This window comes from Bubalus bubalis, chromosome 16 (genome assembly GCF_019923935.1).
Source record: "Bubalus bubalis isolate 160015118507 breed Murrah chromosome 16, NDDB_SH_1, whole genome shotgun sequence".
NCBI classification, from domain to species: domain Eukaryota; kingdom Metazoa; phylum Chordata; class Mammalia; order Artiodactyla; family Bovidae; genus Bubalus; species Bubalus bubalis.
The window spans coordinates 31,827,994-31,847,363 of NC_059172.1; the positions used below are offsets into that span (position 1 = coordinate 31,827,994).

The 19,370-nt window shown below is 38.3% G+C and overlaps 1 protein-coding gene across 2 annotated transcripts in view; it reads left to right on the forward strand.

Annotated features, from left to right (window-relative positions):
* Positions 1-19,370, forward strand: part of FAM168A (family with sequence similarity 168 member A) — a 198,967-nt gene that overhangs the window by 53,848 nt on the left and 125,749 nt on the right. Inside the window, exon 2 of one of the 2 annotated variants that reach the window (XM_025266444.2) lies at positions 17,073-17,202. The exons of the other annotated variant lie outside the window; for it this stretch is intronic. Coding sequence (XP_025122229.1) covers positions 17,182-17,202 — 21 coding nt within the window. The 5' untranslated portion in view covers positions 17,073-17,181. The remainder of the gene's footprint in view (positions 1-17,072; positions 17,203-19,370) is intronic. 2 annotated transcript variants of the gene reach the window in all.

Consider the following 19,370-nt stretch of genomic DNA (forward strand, 5'->3'; position numbering starts at 1 on the left):
GACCTATGTTAATTCATTTAATTGTCATAGTAAACTTTTAAGGTAGGTGCATAATTACTGTTCTCTACAAATTGTAGTGAGGTACAAAGGAGAGTATAAAAATAGTTACCATTTAGTGAATGCCCACATGAACCAAATGTTCCATAAATATTTGATGTACATTTTCTTTCATCCTCACCACAACTCCGAAGGTTTAGGGGAGTATCTTTTGTACCTAAGGAAATAGAGTCTCAGGAATATTAAGAAATGTGCTAATAAGTTCGTATAGTTTATAAGAACTAGAGTTGGAATTGAACCCACTTTTAGTCTTGGTTTTCATGATTTTGTTGGTTCAAAGCAGGAGGGTGGGTAAAGCTCTTTAGGCTAAGGAATTATGGGATCAGAGATATCAGAGTTGATTGCCTTTTAAGAGAATTGGAGGTAAACTGAAAGATACTTCCTTAAAATTGTGAGATTGTGTCTTCCATTTCCCTACATGTCCCCACCTTTCCAGGACAAAGTAATCCTCTCATACCAGTGTGACTATGTAGGTACTTTTTAAGTACCATACTAGTGGCTCTTGCTGTTCGTTGATAGCACATGGCACTTCTGAATGCTTTAGCCAAGTGCCTAATAACTGAAAATGTTATATTCATTCAGGACAGCTGCACCATGAAACCAGATGGGATTTTAAGTTGGCATGTGCATATTTTTAAACTAATTTAAAAATGTCAGTTTGCAACCTGATGTTGCCATGTAGATTGTTAAATATTTTTCTCCAATAAAGAATAGGAAATGTTTCATTAAACTCCTGTTAAATTGTTCACACTTGTTGCACACTGCACAGATGTGCTCAGCTGGGTGAAATGGTTTTACAGGATTTTTCTGTGGTAGAAAAGAGAAAAATGTTCAGTTTTAGTTTGAAGTCCAGAATGGCTATTGAGTAAAAAGAATGAGTATAGTTTTTTTTAGAGTTTATGTAACTGACTTCAACAGTTGCTTTTGTAGTTGTTCTATATAATTGAATCATGGAGTTATAACTTTGAGAGGCATAGACTAATGGAGAGACCCATTTAAAACAGGTTGTGTTTAAAACTATTTGCATCAGATAAGCCCTATCTCGTCACTTTTTTCTTGCCATTTTTGGGGGGGAAAAAAAAAAGATTGTGGTAAAATATACCGTCTCTTCACGTTTTGCAGCAACTTCCTGCCTGGTCTCCCTGCTTCTGTCTCACCTCTCCCAGATCATCTTCCATACTGCTGCTCTGTGAGCTTTGTTAAACGTAGATTTTCACTCTTATTTCCTTTATTAAAATTTTCAGAGGTTTCCCATAGCCTTGAAGATAAAATTCAGGCTCCTTAGTTTAGCTTGCAGAACTTTTCCATGGTTTGGTCTCTGTCTGCCTCATTAGCCTCAAGTCATCTTTTTCATGTTGTTTCAGCTAGCCCAAGCTACTTGACATTTACTGTCAAGTTAAATTCCTGTACCTTCATCAATGCTGTTGTCTCTGTTTGTGACACTCTCTCACCCATTCTTCATCTCCCAACCTTTTAATTTCCTTTCAGAGTGTAGCTTGGGCTTATTTCTAAGCAGCCTCCCTTGTGATTCCCTCACCCTATGCCACATTTCACCATGGGGTTCTGAGACTCTCCTTTTGTGTTCTTCATAGTTTCTGGTACTTCTCTTTATCATAGAGCACATAGCACTTTGTATTATTCCAATTTAAATTTCTGTCTGCCAGTAGGACTTATTTCTTTTTCTTTAACTCCAAATGTTCAGAAAATGTGCTAAATGACTATTTTTAATACAAAGAGTATATTTTATATTTTTATGTAAAGGGGATATATTAATTTGTCACCAAAAGTGTGATGAATTTTGAAAGTGTCTTTGTTTTCATTTTTGCTGAGTTGTGAATTTTTATAGTATTTGAAAGAAGTTCCTTATAGAATCAACTATAGTTTAATTACATGCCAAACTTGAAACAGGAAATAAACCCTCTTCTTCAATAGTGGAGCTTTGGTTTGGAGAGAGCGACTGAACAAAGACTTTCTGATTGTCTCTAGCTATTGTGGTTCCTACCTCTTTCTTCAAGTTGAGATGATGGTGGGTAATTATATTGATTCTAGCCTAGAAGGGACATTGAACTCATGGAGCAGAGACTCTATTGGCCTGTGGTAATAAGAAAGGTGGACCAAGCTCTTTGTTATCCAGTGTCATTCATAAGAGACATTTACTGGGAATTTAATAAGTGCAAGGTGCTGTGATACAGAAATAAATTAGTTAGGGCTCGTGCCAAACTGCCCTCTAGACTGTGTGTTCCTCAGAAAATACATATGATCTAGACACAGCCCTGTCCAATTGAACTTTCTGCAGTGATGGAAATACTCTGTATCTGGGTTGTCCAATGTGGTAGTCACCAGCCATATGTTGCTCTTGAGTGCTTGAAATGTAGCTAGTGAGGCTGAGGAACTGAATTTTAAATTTTAGTTTTAGTTAATGTAAATTTAATTGAAGAAGATACATGTAACTAATGTATGGGAAAGCACACATCTAGAAGGGTGAACCAGTAGGTAGACAGACGTGTAAGTAAGGAAGTATAATTAAGGGTAATCAGATCAGATCAGATCAGATCAGTCGCTCAGTCGTGTCCGACTCTTTGCGACCCCATGAATCGCAGCATGCCAGGCCTCCCTGTCCATCACCAACTCCCAGAGTTCACAGATAGAAAAATATCTAGTGCTTTGTCTGGGGTTGGGTCAGGTAATATCTGCGGTAAAGTGGAACCCAAAGGAAGAAGTAGATTCGTCAGTGCTGGGAGTGGGGAGAGGGGTTCAAGAAAAGTTTCGTACCTTTATGACTCTTAAAAGATGAATGAATATACTTGATGGCCACCTGCTAGGTTAAACAGTTACTGCTGTCTTAGAGCGTTCACAGTTTACTAGTTTTCTATGTTTTTACTAGTTTTACTATGTTTTTATAGTAAAAACATAGTTATGCCTGAAACCTCACTGTATACAATGTAATATTATCTTTGATTCCAAAAGAAGTTTGGAGATTAAAAACTTGTAAATATTTCTGGCCATTATTAATTAGAGCACTTACTGTATAAAATTGATGAGAAAGCTGGTAAGTTGATAATTCTTTTATTATATAATGATATAATGTTACATAAGTTGGCATTTGCACTTTAAAATGGGGGAAGATGTTCAATTTTCGCATGAACAAAGAGCATTTACTAGATACAGGCTAGTTTTCTAGCCACTGGCAATAGAGTAAGACAGATATGTTATTGCTATTATGAGAGCTATTGATCGGAGAAGCACAGCATACCTTTGTGTTAATCTGTATGTGGATGTATGCCGTCTGTATAAAGATAACAACATGGTATTGTTGAATATGGGATGAATGCTATGGATATTACTACCTCAAGTTGAAAGGAGAGGAATGCTGTGGTCTGGGACGATTATAACAGATTTTGTAAAACTGAATGGAACTAGAGTTGTTTCATGTATGTAGATGGAACCTAAGTAGACCAAATTTTGGTGGTGGTGATTCTCACTGAAACTACAGCAACAAAGGTGCTGAAGCAGGAACACAGGCCATATTTAAGGAGCAGCGGGCGTCTTGTTTGGCAGGTGCTCAGAGTTCTTGAAAAGGTTTATTTGGAAACAAAGGTAAGAGCCAGTTTACAGAAAGGTCTTACATGCTAATGAAGGTGTATAGTCTTTATTCTGAAGGTAGTGGGTAGCTGCTGGAAGGTTTTATTTGGGATTTGCTGTCTTTCTTTTTTTCCCAGAAACAGTTGTGGGTTATCTTGAATTCTTGGGTGGATGGCCTGCAGATGCACCATGCTTTTGTGTGTGTGAGTGTTTATGAGGAATCACGGATTGCATCATGGATGCTTATAGGAACCCTCCCTTGTGAGATGGATAAACACTTTCAATCTGACTTTATTCATTTATGCAGTCATTTATGTATTCAATGAGTGCTTCTCTGTGCCAGGTTCTATGCCTGGGGATGTAAATTATAGATGTAAATATATCTAGAGGTAAATATAATTTCTGCCCTCAAGGAGTTCATAATCAGACCTTCATCTAGTGTGAGTTTGTTTTTGATAAATCACCTGCCCCACCATGAGGACTAGGGATGAGGGCCCCCATGGTTGGTGCTGACCATCCATTTTAGACATTCCCTGGTTCCCACCACATGGCAGTGATTTCTTTTCCTCCCTAGTAGATACTTGTTTCCCCTGCAGCCTGTTGCCTGGCTAGAACACTGTGGCTTTTTCTATTTCTGTCACTTTATGTTAATTAAGCTAATTATGGCTTAAAAAAATTTTCCACCTGCATATGTGTCTGTTTGTCTAAGGGAGAATAGAGGAGAGGAAGTAGATTTTATGCAAGTTTCTGAGCAAAAAGAGCTCTACTGCAAGCATCCCAGCTGCTAGGTGAGCCAGAACTGCTCCTGAGACATCCCCGGATTATGAACATCCTTGTGAGGACCAAGACAAACCCAGTTAATAAGAGAGCTAAGGAAAATAAAGTGTAAACTTTAAAAATTGCTCTTTGTTTGGGATAAGCCAACAGATGAGACATTTCAAGCATGAAGGAAGAAAGGGAAAAAACCCAACATTTGTTGAGGAGCAGCCACTTATCTGAGTGCTTTGCTTATAGGTCCTCTGTCAAGTCTTGAAGATAAATAACATTTCTGTTTTGCTGATGCGGAAATTAAGGCTCAGAGAGGTGAAATACAAGGTCTGCGTTTGAATCCTGGCTCCTCTACTTTTTTCCCCTTTGCTTTTTAGTTGTGAGATTTTGAAATTTAACTGCATGATTCTCGTCTTAATTGGCGGTTAAAAAAAAAGGGGTGGCAGCCAGTAATACTTAAATCAAAGGATTCTCTTTTAGGATTAAATGAAAAACCTCCTGTGGAAAAATCTAATTCAGAAACATAGTAGGTGCTCAGTTAAGTTTGGTTGAAATGCGAACCTCTTGTCACTTTGTTTAATCAGGGATTTCGTTTAAAAAGTGGATTAAAATTCCTGGAAAAACTAAGATATTTTTACAAAGAAACATGGAGAATTAGATGTGGCCTAGGGTGTAATAAGTTCAGCTAACAGGTATATTTATTATTTGGTGTATTAGGTTTATTTGACAGAAGCAACAGAGAAAGGAACTCATGGGCTGAGGAGTCTTCCCTTGAGTAGTGAGTACTGATTGTGCAGAAAATTAGAAGGTTAGTTCCATGTACCCTCTCTTCTGTCCTCAAGCTTTCCTTGGGCCCCCGTTCGTGCTGTTCGCACTTTAGTTTGGCTTATTGTGCTTCTTTTACTTTTTTAAAGTTTCTACTTTTCAGATAAATCAGAACTGGCACTTAAGTCTTATAAACTGTGAGATATGAGGGAATAAATAACTTAAATAGAAACAAGGGTGATTTGCTTAGTATTGGGAATGGAGTTAAGTTCTAGTATATGTTTGTGGGGTGGAGATACAAAATGTGATGTTTGTTCTGCAGAGTCTTGGGCTAAAGGGGACAGCCTGTTGCCCAGAATAAATATGAAAACTACTCAAAAGTACAAAATGCCACCAAAGTAGGATGGTGGCACTTGAGTCTTCGGTATTGGAGGCAGTATTGAGATTGGGATGCTGGAGACTGGGGTCTTAGTAGACGTGTGTGTGTTTCCTGCCTGTGATGATATAGAACTGCATTATTTTGCTTTTGGTCATGGAGTTATTGTAATTGTGGGGCCAATTACATTTAATGATGTAGTTTTTATTTTTTTTTACAAGAACAATTTTGATGTTTCCACAATGGTTCTATGTTGGTTGTACAGTCTGTTTGCTTCTAATGTGGGTCTCTTCAATTGAAAGCTTAGATTATCAGGACTAGCCTGAGTAGTTCTCTTTGTCAACCTCCATCTGCAATATTTTATATAGTATTTTATATTGTAGTATAGTGGTTAAGGGCCTGGGCTTTGGAGTCAGACTGCCTGAGTTTGAATTTAGTCTCAGGGAACTATTAGGTTGGTGCAAATGTAATTGCAGTTTCAGACCATGATTTTTAAATCGTTATAACAAGGCTCAAACACATCTTTATTAATCAAATTAGGAACCATTATAATCAACACATTTCTGCCAAGGAGAGATAAGTTTGTTTATTCCTGTAGCATAAAAATCCATGCCTCGGGATTCGATGAGCTCTTGAAAAGCATTTTCTGCCTTCTGCTGGTTGTGGAAGCATTTTCCCTTGCAAAAAGATTTTGAGTGCTTGAAGAAGTGGTAGTCGGTTGGCAAGAGGTAAGGTGAATGTGATGGTGAAGCAAAACTTTGTAGTCCAATCGTTCAGCATTTTGTTTTTTCCAAAGTGGTGTATAACTTTAAAATTTTTTTAGTTCGAGGATAATTGCTTTACACTATTGTAATAGCTTCTATGCCACAGGTATACATATGTCCTCTACCTTTTGAACCCCCCTCCCTATCCCACCCCTCTAGGTTGTCACAGAATGCTGGCTTTGGGTTCCCTGTGTTATACATCAAACTCCCACTGGCTATATGTTTTATGTACAGTAATGTGTATGTTTCAGTGCTTTTCTCTCAAATCATCCTACCCTCTTTTGAAGCATTGGTTGTGCGACGTTCTGTTGAGAGTTGTCATGGAGAAGAAGTGGGCCCTTTCTGTTGACCAGTGCTAGCCACAGGCATTGCAGTTTTTGGTGCATCTCATTAATTGCTGACCATACTTCTCAGATGTAACGGTTTTGCTAGGATTCAGAAAACTGCAGTGGATCGGACCAGCAGCAGACCACGAAACAGTGACCATGACCTTTTTTTGAGGCAAGTTTGGCTTTGGAAAGTGCTTTGAAGCTTTTTCTTATTCCAGCCACTGAGGTGGTCATTGCTGGTATCATATAAAATTGACTTTTCATCACAGATCACAATCTAATTAAGAAATGGTTGGTTGTGTAGAATAAGAGAAGAAGACACTTCAGAATGATAATTTTTTTTTTTATTTTCAGTCAGCACATGAGGCACTCACTTATCGAGCTTTATCACCTTTCCAATTTGCTTCACATGTCAAACAATTGTAGAATGGTTGACATTGATTTCTTGGGCAACTTCTTTTGTAGTTCTAAGAGGATCAGCTTTGATGATCCTCTCAGTCGGTCATTGTCAACTATGATGGCCAGTTACTGTGCTCATCTTGAGGCCTGTAGCCTCCTTTGCAGAACTTCTTGAACCACCACTGCACTGTATGTTCATTAGCAGTTCCTGGGTCAAATGCATTGTTGATGTTGCAAGTTGTCTCCACTGCTTTACTACCCATTTTGAACTTGAATAAGAAAATCGCTCAAATTTGCTTTTTGTCCTAACATCATTTACCTAGTCTAAAATAAATCTAAAATGAGCAGCAAGTAACAAGTCATTAGCAAAAAAAAAAAAAAAGACATAAAGTAAGAAATGCTCATTAAAATGATGTATAACATAACCACATTTATTTAAGAATGTATTCCTGTAGCAAAAAGCAAAGTTCGGCAGTGTAAAACCGCAATTACTTTTGCACCAACCTAATAACTATGTGATCTTGAGCAATTGGGTTGACTTTACTTGTCTTAGCCTTCTCATTTGTGAAAAAGAGGTCATAATAGTTGGGATTATGGTCAGGGTCAGGTGAAATAATGTGCTCATTTACAGTAAGCACTCATAAACGTTAACTATTACATTTTACTTGAGGTAAGATTACCACATGTGCTGGCTTGCTTATTTGTTTATAAATTGTGGTAAAAAATACATGTCATAAAATTTGTCATCTTAACCATTTTTAAGTGTACAGTTCAGTGATATTAAGTACATTGGTATTCTTGTACAACCTTCCCACCATCCATCTCCAGGACTCTTTCATCTTGCAAGACTGAAACTGTATACCCATTGACCCCCCAGTGACCCATCCCCCAACTCCTGACAACCAACATTCTGCTTCCTATCTCTGTGATTTTGACTCCTCGAAGTACCTCATGTAAGTGGAATCATACAGTATTTGTTTTTTGTGACTGGCTTCTTTCAGTTAGCATAATGTCCTCGAGGTTCATCCATGTCATACCGTATGTCAGAATTTCCTTTCTTTTTAAGGCTGAATTGTGTGTGTGTGTGTGTGTGTGTGTGTGTGTTTGTGTATATATACAAACACATACCAAATTTTGCTTATCCCTTCACCATTGATGAATACTTGAGTTCTTATGAAAATTATGAATAATAATTATGAATTATTATGAATAATGCCACTATGAACACAGATGTACAAACATCTCTCTGAGACCCTGGTTTGTTTTTTTTTTTTGAGTATAAACCCAGAACTGGAACTGCTAGATCATATGTAATTCTGTGTTTAATTTTTTGAGAAAACACTATAGTGTTTTCCACAGCAGCAGTACCATTTTATATTCCCACCAATAGTGCATGAGGATTCCAATTTCTCCACAGTGTCACCAACACTTGTGATTTTCTGTGTGTGTGTGTGTGTGTGTGTCTTTTTGGTAATAGGCATCCTAATGAGTGTGAGATAGTATCTCATTGTGGTTTTCATTTGTGTTTCCCTAATGATCAGTGATTGAGGGCGGAAGGAGAAGGGGATGACAGAGGATGAGATGGTTGGATGGCATCACCAACTCAATGGACATGGGTTTGGATGAACTCCGGGAGTTGGTGATGGACAGGGAGGCCTGGTGTGCTGCAGTTCATGGGGTTGCAAAGAGTTGGACACGACTGAGCAACTGAACTGAATGATCAGTAATATTGAGAATCTTTTCAGTGCTTGTTGACCACTTGTATATCTGGTTTTTCTTGTGAGTTTTAGGGGTTACCTATATGTTCTGGATTTTAATCCCTTATCAATATATGATTTGCAAATATTTTCTTCCATTTTATAGGTTGCCTTTTTTACTCTGTTGATAATGTCTTTTGATACATAAAATCTTATTTTTTAAAATATATATGCAGTTTTTATTAAATTCTACTTTTATCTTAATAAATTTGATCTTTTTGTGTCATAATTTAATCATAGGTTTGTGTAACCACTACCATAGTCCAGGTACCAAATAGTTCCAACACCCCAAAAAGCTTCCTTGTTACAGCTAGCTTTTTAATAAGTGCTTTTTAGTAGTGTTATTAAGATGTCTTGTTTGGGAATTGCCAAGGTCAGGTGCAAATCCTTTTGAAGTGCTAATGACTTTTCATTGGCTTGCTCGGGGATGCTGTGGACTTTTTTTTTTTGTCTTTCCCTCTTTCTTTTTCCCCACATTGGTGACCTTGGAAATCAGATCCAGCCAACTCTCTTTTCATGAAGCATAGCACTGCTGACCAAATACTTAAATGTAGAGATATTAGATTTTATGATATACAATTTTGATAATCATTCTGTTAAAGGGTGATTTTAAATCTTTTCTTATGATCTCTTAGTCCTTAGCTTATTAATTTATAGTCTTTATGAATAAATGCTACAGCTTGGTCTTAATTATACTTCAGTTATATCTGATAGAATACCTGAAAAACTATGGACAGAGGTTCATGACATTGTACAGGAGGCAGTGATCAAGACCATCCCCAAGAAAAATAAATGCAAAAAGGCAAAATGGTTGTCTGAGGAGGCCTTACAAATAGCTGAGAAAAGAAGAGACCTGAAAGGCAAAGGAGAAAAGGAAAGATATACCCATTTGAATGCAGAGTTCCAAAGAACAGTAAGGAGAGATAAGAAAGCCTTCCTCAGTGATCAATGCAGAGAAATAGAGGAAAACAATAGAATGGGAAAGACTAGAGATCTCTTCAATAAAATTAGAGATACCAAGGGAACTTTTCATGCAAAGATGGGCACAATAAAGGACAGAAATGGTATGGACCTAACAGAAACAAAAGATATTAAGAAGACTTGGCAAGAATACACAGAAGAACTGTCCAAAGAAGATCTTCATGACCCAGATAACCATGATGATGTGATCACTAACCTAGAGCCAGACATCCTGGAATGGGAAGTCAAGTGGACCTTAGAAAGCATCACTACGAACAAAGCTAGTGGAGGTGATGGAATCCCAGTTGAGCTATTTCAGATCCTAAAAGATGATGCTGTAAAAGTGCTGCACTCAATATCCCAGCAAATCTGGAAACTCAGCAGTGGCCACAGGACTGGAAAGCTTAGTTTTCATTCCAATCCCAAAGAAAGGCAATGCCAAAAAATGTTCAGACTACCACACAATTGCACTCATATCACATGCCAGCAAAGTAATGCTCAAAATTCTCCAAGCAAGACTTCAACAGTACATGAACCGTGAACTTCCAGATGTTCAACCTGGATTTAGAAAAATCCAAAAAGCAAGAGAGTTCCAGGAAAACATGTACTTTCACTTTATTGACTGCACCAAAGCCTTGGACTATGTGGGTCACAACAAATTGTGGAAAATTCTTAAAGAGATGGGACTACCAGACTACCTTACCTGCCTCCTGAGAACTCTGTATGCAGGTCAAGAAGCAGCAGTTAGAACTGGACATGTAACAACAGACTGGTTCCAAATAGGAAAAGGAGTATGTCTAGGCTGTTTATTGTCACCCTGCTTATTTAACTTAGATGCAGAGTACATCATGTGAAATGCCAGGCTAGATGAAGCACAAGCTGGAATCAAGATTGCCAGGAGAGAGATCAATAACTTCAGATATGCAAATGGCACCACTGTTATACCAGAAAGTGAAGAAGAACTAAAGAGCCTCTTGATGAAAGTGAAAGAGGAGAGTGAAAAAGTTAGTTTAAAACTCAACATTTAGAAAGCTAAGATCATGGCATCTGGTCCCATCACTTCATGGCAAATAGATGGAGAAACAATGGAAACAGTGACAGACTTTATTTTGGGAGGGGGGGCTCCAAATCACTGCAGATGGTGACTGCAGCCATGAAATTAAAAGACACTTGCTCCTTGGAAGAAAAGCTTTGCTCCACCTAGACAGCATATTAAAAAGCAGAGACATTACCTTGGGAACAAAGATCCTTCTAGTCAAAGCTATGGTTTTTCCAGTTGTCATGTATGGATATGAGAGTTGGACCATGAAGAAAGCTGAGCACTGAATAATTGATGCTTTTGAACTGTGGTGTTGGAGAAGACTCTTGCGAGTCTCTCAGACTGCAAGGAGATCCAATCAGTCCATCCTAAAGGAAATCAGTCTTGAATATTCATTGGAAGGACTGATGCTGAAGTTGAAACTCCAATATTTTGGCCACCTGATGGGAGGAACTAACTCATTGGAAAAGACTCTGATGTTGGGAAAGATTGAAGGCGGGAGGAGAAAGGGATGACAGAGGATGAGATGGTTGGGTGGCATCACCGATGCAATGGACATGAATTTGAGTAGGCTCCAGAAGTTGGTGATGGACAGGGAAGCCTGGCGTGCTGCAGTCCATGGGGTTGCAAAGGGTCAGACACTACTGAGCAACTGAACTGAACTGACAGCTAGGTCTTAATTATACGTCCTAGCAAGAAGTTGGGGATGAGAGTGAGAAAGGGCCTTAGATTTGGAGATCATGAATGTAGGACCAACTCTTGTCTCTGATAATTTACTCTAGATCTTGTTCAGTTGCTAAGTCGTATCTCACTCTTTGTGACACCATGGACTGCAGCATGACAGGCTTCCCTGTCCTTCATTATCTCCTGGAGTTTGCTTGAACTCATGTCCGTTGAGTCAGTATTGCCATCCAACCATCTCATCCTCTGTTGTCCCCTTCTCTTGCTCTCAATCTTTCCCAGCATCAGGGTCTTTTTCAGTGAGTCAACTCTTCACATCAGGTGGAGCTTCAGCTTCAGTCCTTCCAATGAATATTTAAAGTTGATCTCCTTTAGGGTTAACTGGTTGTAGTCCAAGGGACTCTCAAGAGTCTTCTCCAGCACCACAGTTTGAAAGCATCTATTCCTGGGCACTCAGCCTTCTTTATGGTCCAACTCTCATCCATACGTGACTACTGGAAGAACCATAGCTTAGACTATATGGACCTTTGTCAGCAAAGTGATGTTTCTGTTTTTTAATATGCTGTCTAGGTTGGTCATAGCTCTTCTTCCAAGGAGCAAGCGTCTTTTAATTAGTGGCTGTAGTCACCGTCCACAGTAATTTTGGAGCCCAAGAAAATGAAATTTGACAGTGTTTCCACATTTTCCTCATCTATTTGGCATGAAGTGATAGGAGCAGATGCCATGATCTTCATTTTCTGAATGTTGAATTTTAAGCCAGCCTTTTCTCCCTCCTCTTTCACCTTCATCAAGAGGCTTTTTAGTTCCTCTTCACATTCTGCCATTAAAGTGGTATCATCTGCATATCTCAGGTTGCTGATAATTCTCTCTTTAGATCTTGTTATTGTTGTTCAGTTGTTTAGTTATGCCTGACTCTTTGTGACCTCATTGCTGCAGCACGCCAGGCTTTTCTGTCCTTCACCAACTCCTGGAGCTTGATCAAATTCATGTCCTTTGAGTTGGTGATGCCATCCAACCATCTCCTTCTCTATCATCCCCTTCTCCTGCCTTCTGTCTTTCCCAGCATCAGGGTCTTTTCCAATGAGTCGGCTCTTCACATCAGGTGGCCAAAGTATTAGATCTTAATTCATTTAACTTATATGAACTGCAAAATGGGTGAGGTGACAACTCCTATCTCATGGGCTTTTTGGTTGTGTTGAGTAAAGAAGGAGTTATCTGGCTTTCAATAAATGTTCATTTGATTGTGAATAGTAAGAATGTTGATAAATGGAACCTGAAACAACCCCCAGATTACATTTTTAAAGTTTTTTAATAACAGCTTTATTGAGCTATAATCCACATGCCATACAGTTCACCCATTTGAAACATAAAGCTCAGTGCCTTTTTATTCATGAAATTGTGCAGCCATCATCACAGTCAGTTTTAGAACATTTTCATTATCCCACAGAGGAACATATACCCTTTAGCAGTCACCCCACTCTTCTCCCATCTCCACAGCCCTAGGCAAACACTAATCGGTCTTCTACAGTAGGCTTGCCTAGTCTGGATATTCCATATAAATGTTATCATAAAATATTTGGCTTTTTATGACCAGACTTCATTCATTTAAGCATTGTAATGTTTTCAGGGTTCATCCATGTTGTATCATGTATCAATACTTCATTCCTTTTTATTGCAGTGTATTCCAGTATATGGATATTTATCTATTCATCAGTTAATGTTAAATTAAATCAATAAATTAATAAACTTAATATAAATTAATTTAATATATAAATATTATATAAATATATAAATATGAATGCTGCTAAGTTGCTTCAGTCGTATCCAACTCTGTGCGACTCCATAGACGGCAGCCCACCAGGCTCTCCGTCCCTGGGATTCTCCAGGCAAGAACACTGGAGTGGGTTGCCATTTCCTTCTCCAATGCATGAAAGTGAAAAGTGAAAGTGAAGTCACTCAGTCGTGTCCGACTCCTAGCGACCCCATGAACTGCAGCCTACCAGGCCCCTCCGTCCATGGGATTTTCCAGGCAAGAGTACTGGAGTGGGAATAAATTTAAATTAATAAATTGATCAGTTTATTTGTCTATTCATCAGCTAATGCTTTTCAGCTGTTGTGAATAATGCTGCTGTGAACATTTGTGTCTGAAATTTTTGTGTGGATATATGTTATATGTTTTCATTTTCCTTAGGGTAGAGGAATTCTAGGGGTGGAATTGCTGGATCATATTATAAGTTTATGTTTAACCCTTTGGGGGAACTCCAAACTGTTTTCTCAAGTGGTTGTACCATTTTATTCCCCAAGCATATGAGGGTTTCACTTTCTCCACATTCTCTCCACCACTTGTCTTTTTTATTTTAGTCATCCTGGTGAATGTGAACTGAGTGGTATCTCGTGATTTGTATTTCCTTGATGGCTAATGATGCTATCTTTTCATATGTTTATTGTCCATCTTATTACTATTATTACGTATCTCTCTGTGTTTTACTATGTAGCTAGGTTATATCCCTCTTTAATAAGGTGACGGTCTGAACCCAAAGATGTACTTATTAATACTTGCTGATTTGTTAGCTGATTATAAGAGGAACCCAGAGGAAGAAAAATAGGGCTTCATTTTATCAATCTCTCCTTTTTTAGTTACTTCTGCATTATCACTAATTAAATTGAAGGTTCTCAGAGAGGATATCTAGAATAGAGATTTTCATTTAAAAATAACGTTTAGTCTGTTTAGGGGAAGGCTAGATTGAGGACATAAGATATTAATTAAAAAATAATTAATGGTTAAATTGTTAATGTTATGGGTTATAGAGCACATACAGTTTGATCTTGGCACTGGGGATATAGCAGTGGATAAAGTCCCCGATTTCATTGGCAATCTAGTGGGCAGAGATGTGAAAAATTAGGCAATATGTGGGGAAAGGGAGTTATTGAAAGGAAGGGATCTATTTTATTTATTTATTTTATTTTTGACCATGCTGCATGGCTTGTGGGATCTTAGTTCCCCAACCAGGGATTGAACCCAGGTCTCTGGCAGCGAGAGCGCCAAGTCCTAACCATTGGACTGCTAGGGAATTCCTGGGAGAGATCTATTAATAGTTAAGATATGACTGGTTGACCCAGACCTTTTTGGTGAAGTGAAATTTGAGCAGATATCTTATGAAATAAAGAAACTCATCATATTGATAATTTGAGAGAAGAATGCTTTAGGCAGAGAAAATTATAAACACTAAATCCTTAGGGTGGGGTTATGCTTGGTTTGTAAATGAACAGCAAGGAGGGAAAGAATATTCCTCACTGAGTTAAGAAAGTAGTCAATGGAAGGTTTTTGCCTTGAGCAACTGTAAGATTAGAGTTGCTATTTACAGAGATGGGAAAGACTGGCAGGTGCAGGTTTGTAAGGAAGGGTCAAGTATTTGGTGTTAGACATGTTACATTTCAGATGGTTGTAAGACAAACAAAAGGAGATGTTGAATAGGCGGTTGAATATGCAAGTCTGGAATTCAGGAAAATTCAGGTCAGAAATGGAAATCAGTATATGTAAAGCCATTGAGTAGATGTTATCATCCAAGAAATGTGTATAGAGAGAGCAGAAAAGAAATCTGACATCTGAGCCCTGGACATGCTGACATTGGTGGGGCGGTGGTGTTTGAGAATATTAAAGGAGTAGCCAGTGAGGTGCAAGAAGAATCAAGAAAAAGTGAAGTAGCAGAGGTCAAGTGATTTGTAGGGGTAATGGCAGGTGTCCCAGCTTGGTTGCCTGGGAACCTAGAATCGAAGTATTGTTTAGTTCTAGGGACAGTTTTGGGGGCCTTAGGGTGATCTTTAAAGTGAAAGGCTTGACAAGATTGTCTCTAAACTTTTTCTCATTGTAATAATATCTCATCATATATTTATATAACACATTATATAGTTTGTACAAAGCATTTTCATGTGTTTATTGCATTTAATCATCATAATAGATCTATGGGACTTATACCCATTTTACAGATGAGAAGGTTAAAGAAGTTTAGAGACTTGTCCAAACTCACACAGTCATAGTCAGTTAGAAATTAGAAATCAGATCTGCCTGATCACAAAGCCTGTGCTCCTTATAATATGTAACAAGTACTTTTTTTACACTAACATTTAGAGCTCTGTGATTTTGATCACTAGAATTCATTGATTGATTGACTGAATATTTGCTGAACACCTGCAATGTACTAGTTACTGTTCTAAGCACAAGGGGTACAGTTGTGACCAAGAAAATGTCTTTGTCTTCAAAGACCTTTCATTCTAGTGGAGGAGACTGACAGTAAACAGATAAATAAGCTAATAAATAATATAATGTTAATGCCATAATAAAAATAAAACAAAGTAAGGGAACAGTATATGTTGGGGGGATGATCAAGAAAAGCTTCTCTGAAGAGATGGCATTTGAGCAGAGCCCTGAATGATCTAAAGTAGAAAACAATGAGAAAATAGGAAGATAGAGGAAATAGCAGGCATAAAGGTCCGCAGGTGGGAGTGAACTAGATGTGTTTGAGGAGCAGCAAGAAGGTTGTTATTCATTGGACAAGAGGTTGACAAACAAAATGCTTAGAGCTTTGAAATCATTTAGCCCTGGTGAGTCATTTCTGATTCTGTCACTTAATTTACTGTGTGATTAGGCAGAATCCTTGACTTTTCTGAGTTTTAATTTCCTTGTATACAAAATGGAGATGATAAAATAAAGCCTGCTGCTGCTGCTGCTGCTAAGTCGCTTCAGTCGTGTCCGACTCTATGCAACCCCATAGACGGCAGCCCACCAGGCTCCCCCGTCCCTGGGATTCTCCAGGCAAGAACACTGGAGTGGGCTGCCGTTTCCTTCTCCAATGCATGAAAGTGAAAAGTGAAAGTAAAGTCGCTCAGTCGTGTCCGACTCTTAGCGACCCCATGGACTGCAGCCTACCGGGCTCCTCCATCCATGGAATTTTCCATGCAAGAGTACTGGAGTGGGGTGAAAATAAAGCGTATTTAGAATTAAATGAGAGAATGTATGTACAATACCTGGAATGTTGTCTGGCACATTACCTTGTTAAATATATATTTACTGCACATCTTCTATTATGTCAGCTGTGTCATAGAAACTTATTTCACTGTCATCTAGTAAGTTCAGTTTGTTTTTCTGTTTTTTTTTTTTTCAAGTGGTTTAGTCAGCAGATCTTAAAGTTCTATTCCTCTGCCTGGGCTCTACTAATCATTCTCCCTGAACTCACCTTTGTATTGAAAAATCGAGGAAGAGCGTTAGACTGAAAAGAAAATGATTTAGAAGTTGATGAATAGGTATAAAAATAAGGGTTTGGGATTCTGGTAATTACAGATATATTCAAATTAATATATTCATTTATTATGAAAAGAAACTGCGTGTGCATTTCTGTCATCTTTCTTCATTACTGAATGCTAGCTCTACTCCAGCACTTACCAGCCAGGCTTCCTGCTGACCCAAACCTGCTTGCCTTAGGAGAATCAGATAGAAGCCAAGTCCTCCATCCTTGTAAGACCATCTGTTTTCAGATCCACAGCTGCTGCCCTTACAGTTGCAACCCAACACAACTGGAATGATTTATTCATCTACAGGTAACATTTGTGCACCAGGCTTCCAGCAAACTATGGTATCAGCTTTACACTTAATGAAGCATCCAGCACAGGTGGTAAGCTGTACATAAAGGATGCTTCTGGCTTACAAATGGCTGATGGACAGATGGAGGTAAGCTGTTAGTCCTGAACATGTAGCCAGAGGAAGAGCAGAGTGAACACTGGGCAATAAGGGAAAATTTCTTGTCCCGTAAAGAGTCTCGATTGTATATACGATATTCCTGGAATTTCAAGATAATTTAACTCATGTTTAAGTTAAATGTTGTACTACTGTTAAGTTAGGTGAGAAAATTAAAATCCAGAAAGGGGAAGAGACTTAAACTGCATAGCAGTTTGGCACAGTTAAGACCAGAACTCAGTCATTCCAATTCTGAGTCCACTGTTTACCTCCAGTTGTTTTATTGTGCAGTGAAAAACTGTAAAACAAATATGAATGGCATTATTTACTTATTTTTGCTCAGTTTGTAACTTTCTGATACCATGAACAAATCCCAAGTTTTTCCCTTAATAACTAAATGACCAAGACCAAGCAAGTTGCTTAATCTTTTTGAATGTTTTATATATTATGAGGATAATTAACACTTGTTCTGTGTTGTTTTATGGATTAAATGAGGTAAAGTATACAAAAGCTGTTTAGGTCATTTTTATTAATCAGAAGATACTAAACGAATGCTATTTTCTTTTCTTCGGTTCACTCCAGCAAACACTGATTAAGCATCTACTGTGTGCCAGCTCAATTTCTAGACTCTTTACTTAAATTATCTTGTTTAACCTTTGAAGTTCCTTCTCTCTCTCCTTATTATATTGAGGATCTCATTGATATAATCTTTTTTCCATAACAAGATCCTTCTATAATGAAATCTCCATAACCAAGCGCTTATTGTTGCAAACAAGTGATTCTTGCTTTTAGAAAAATCTACAGTGTTAGTATGTCAGTGCAGCTAGAGCTAGTCTTGGCTTCTGCCCCTGCTACAAAGTGCTTTGGGGACGCTGTGTTTGGAGGGCAAGTCATATAACTGTTTCAGCACTCTTTGTCACCTTAGAGAATGTGGTTTCTCTTTTGGAAAGCTTGGTTTTAGTGAATTGCTTCCTTTTCACCTTAGGTTTTAGGCTCTTTGACAAGCCATCTGCTTCTCAAATCCAATTTCCCTTTACCACCAAGGGCTTGTAGACAGTTGTTCAAATGGAGAACAAAAGCTTTCTCTAGTGGTTCTGTAAAAGTGGGAAGACCTCAGGGAGAGATTGCATCTGCTTATTGGAATTCATTTTGTGATGTGTGCCTGACTGGGCACTCTGCTGGGGCTGGCTATGGAGGAGATAAAATTTAGAAATGGAAATTTGTCAACATGAGTTTTGGCTATATCTGTACCTGCTGGTATCAGCTAGGGCTCCTAAGAGCTTGTTGGACTCAGTGTTGCTGCTGCTGCTGATTTTCTTTTTTGTTTTTCTTTTTTTCTTCCCACTTTTCTTTCTGGTAACTGTGTCTGTTGCCCAAGTTTTCCATTTGTACTTGGTTCTTCTCTTTGGTTGTTTTTCCAGATCATTGATCTGTTCAGTGAGTAGCTTGGTATAATGCAGTTCAACAACTGAGTTAAGTGGAGATTTAGTAATGAATAAATAAGGTACAGAGAAACCTAGAATGAGGTGATAGAAAAGTCTTGGTAAACCCGTAGACACGTGGCTTCAAATCTCAGCTTTGCCTTATACCTGCTCTTTGATCTTGGGTAAGTCATTTATTCTCTTTGAGCCATAGTTTCTTCATCTCTAAAAATGAGAATATAAATATCTACTTTGTTCAAGGTTGTAGTGAGTACTGAGACAGTAAATGAAAGAAATGAGGAAAGAATCAAGCATTAAGTTGGTGCTTGTTAAATATTCCTTTCCATCTTTCCTCCCATTTCCCTGAAGAGTGTACATGGAAAAAACGGACATGTATATGAATGATTGTATGTTCATGTGTGCATGTTAGCTTATGTGTGTGTTAGTTTAATATAGCTCTGAGAAGTGGCAGAAAATTGCCATAATCATTGGAAATTGGGAGGTAGGGGCTTGGGGTTCATGCATACCTTCCTTAAAACCAGATTGAGAGACATACTCTGATACTGTGTAACCTAACACAGTCTTTGTGCCTTTAAAGAAGACCTTAGGAGAGAAAAAGAAAGAACCTAGTGGTGGAGGCCTTGGTAGGCTAGTTTCCTCAGGGGGATCATTAGAGTGTCTCTAGTATCTACTGGTATCAGAGAGAGAATAATCTGCTTCACAGTAAGCTGAGAGCGGAAC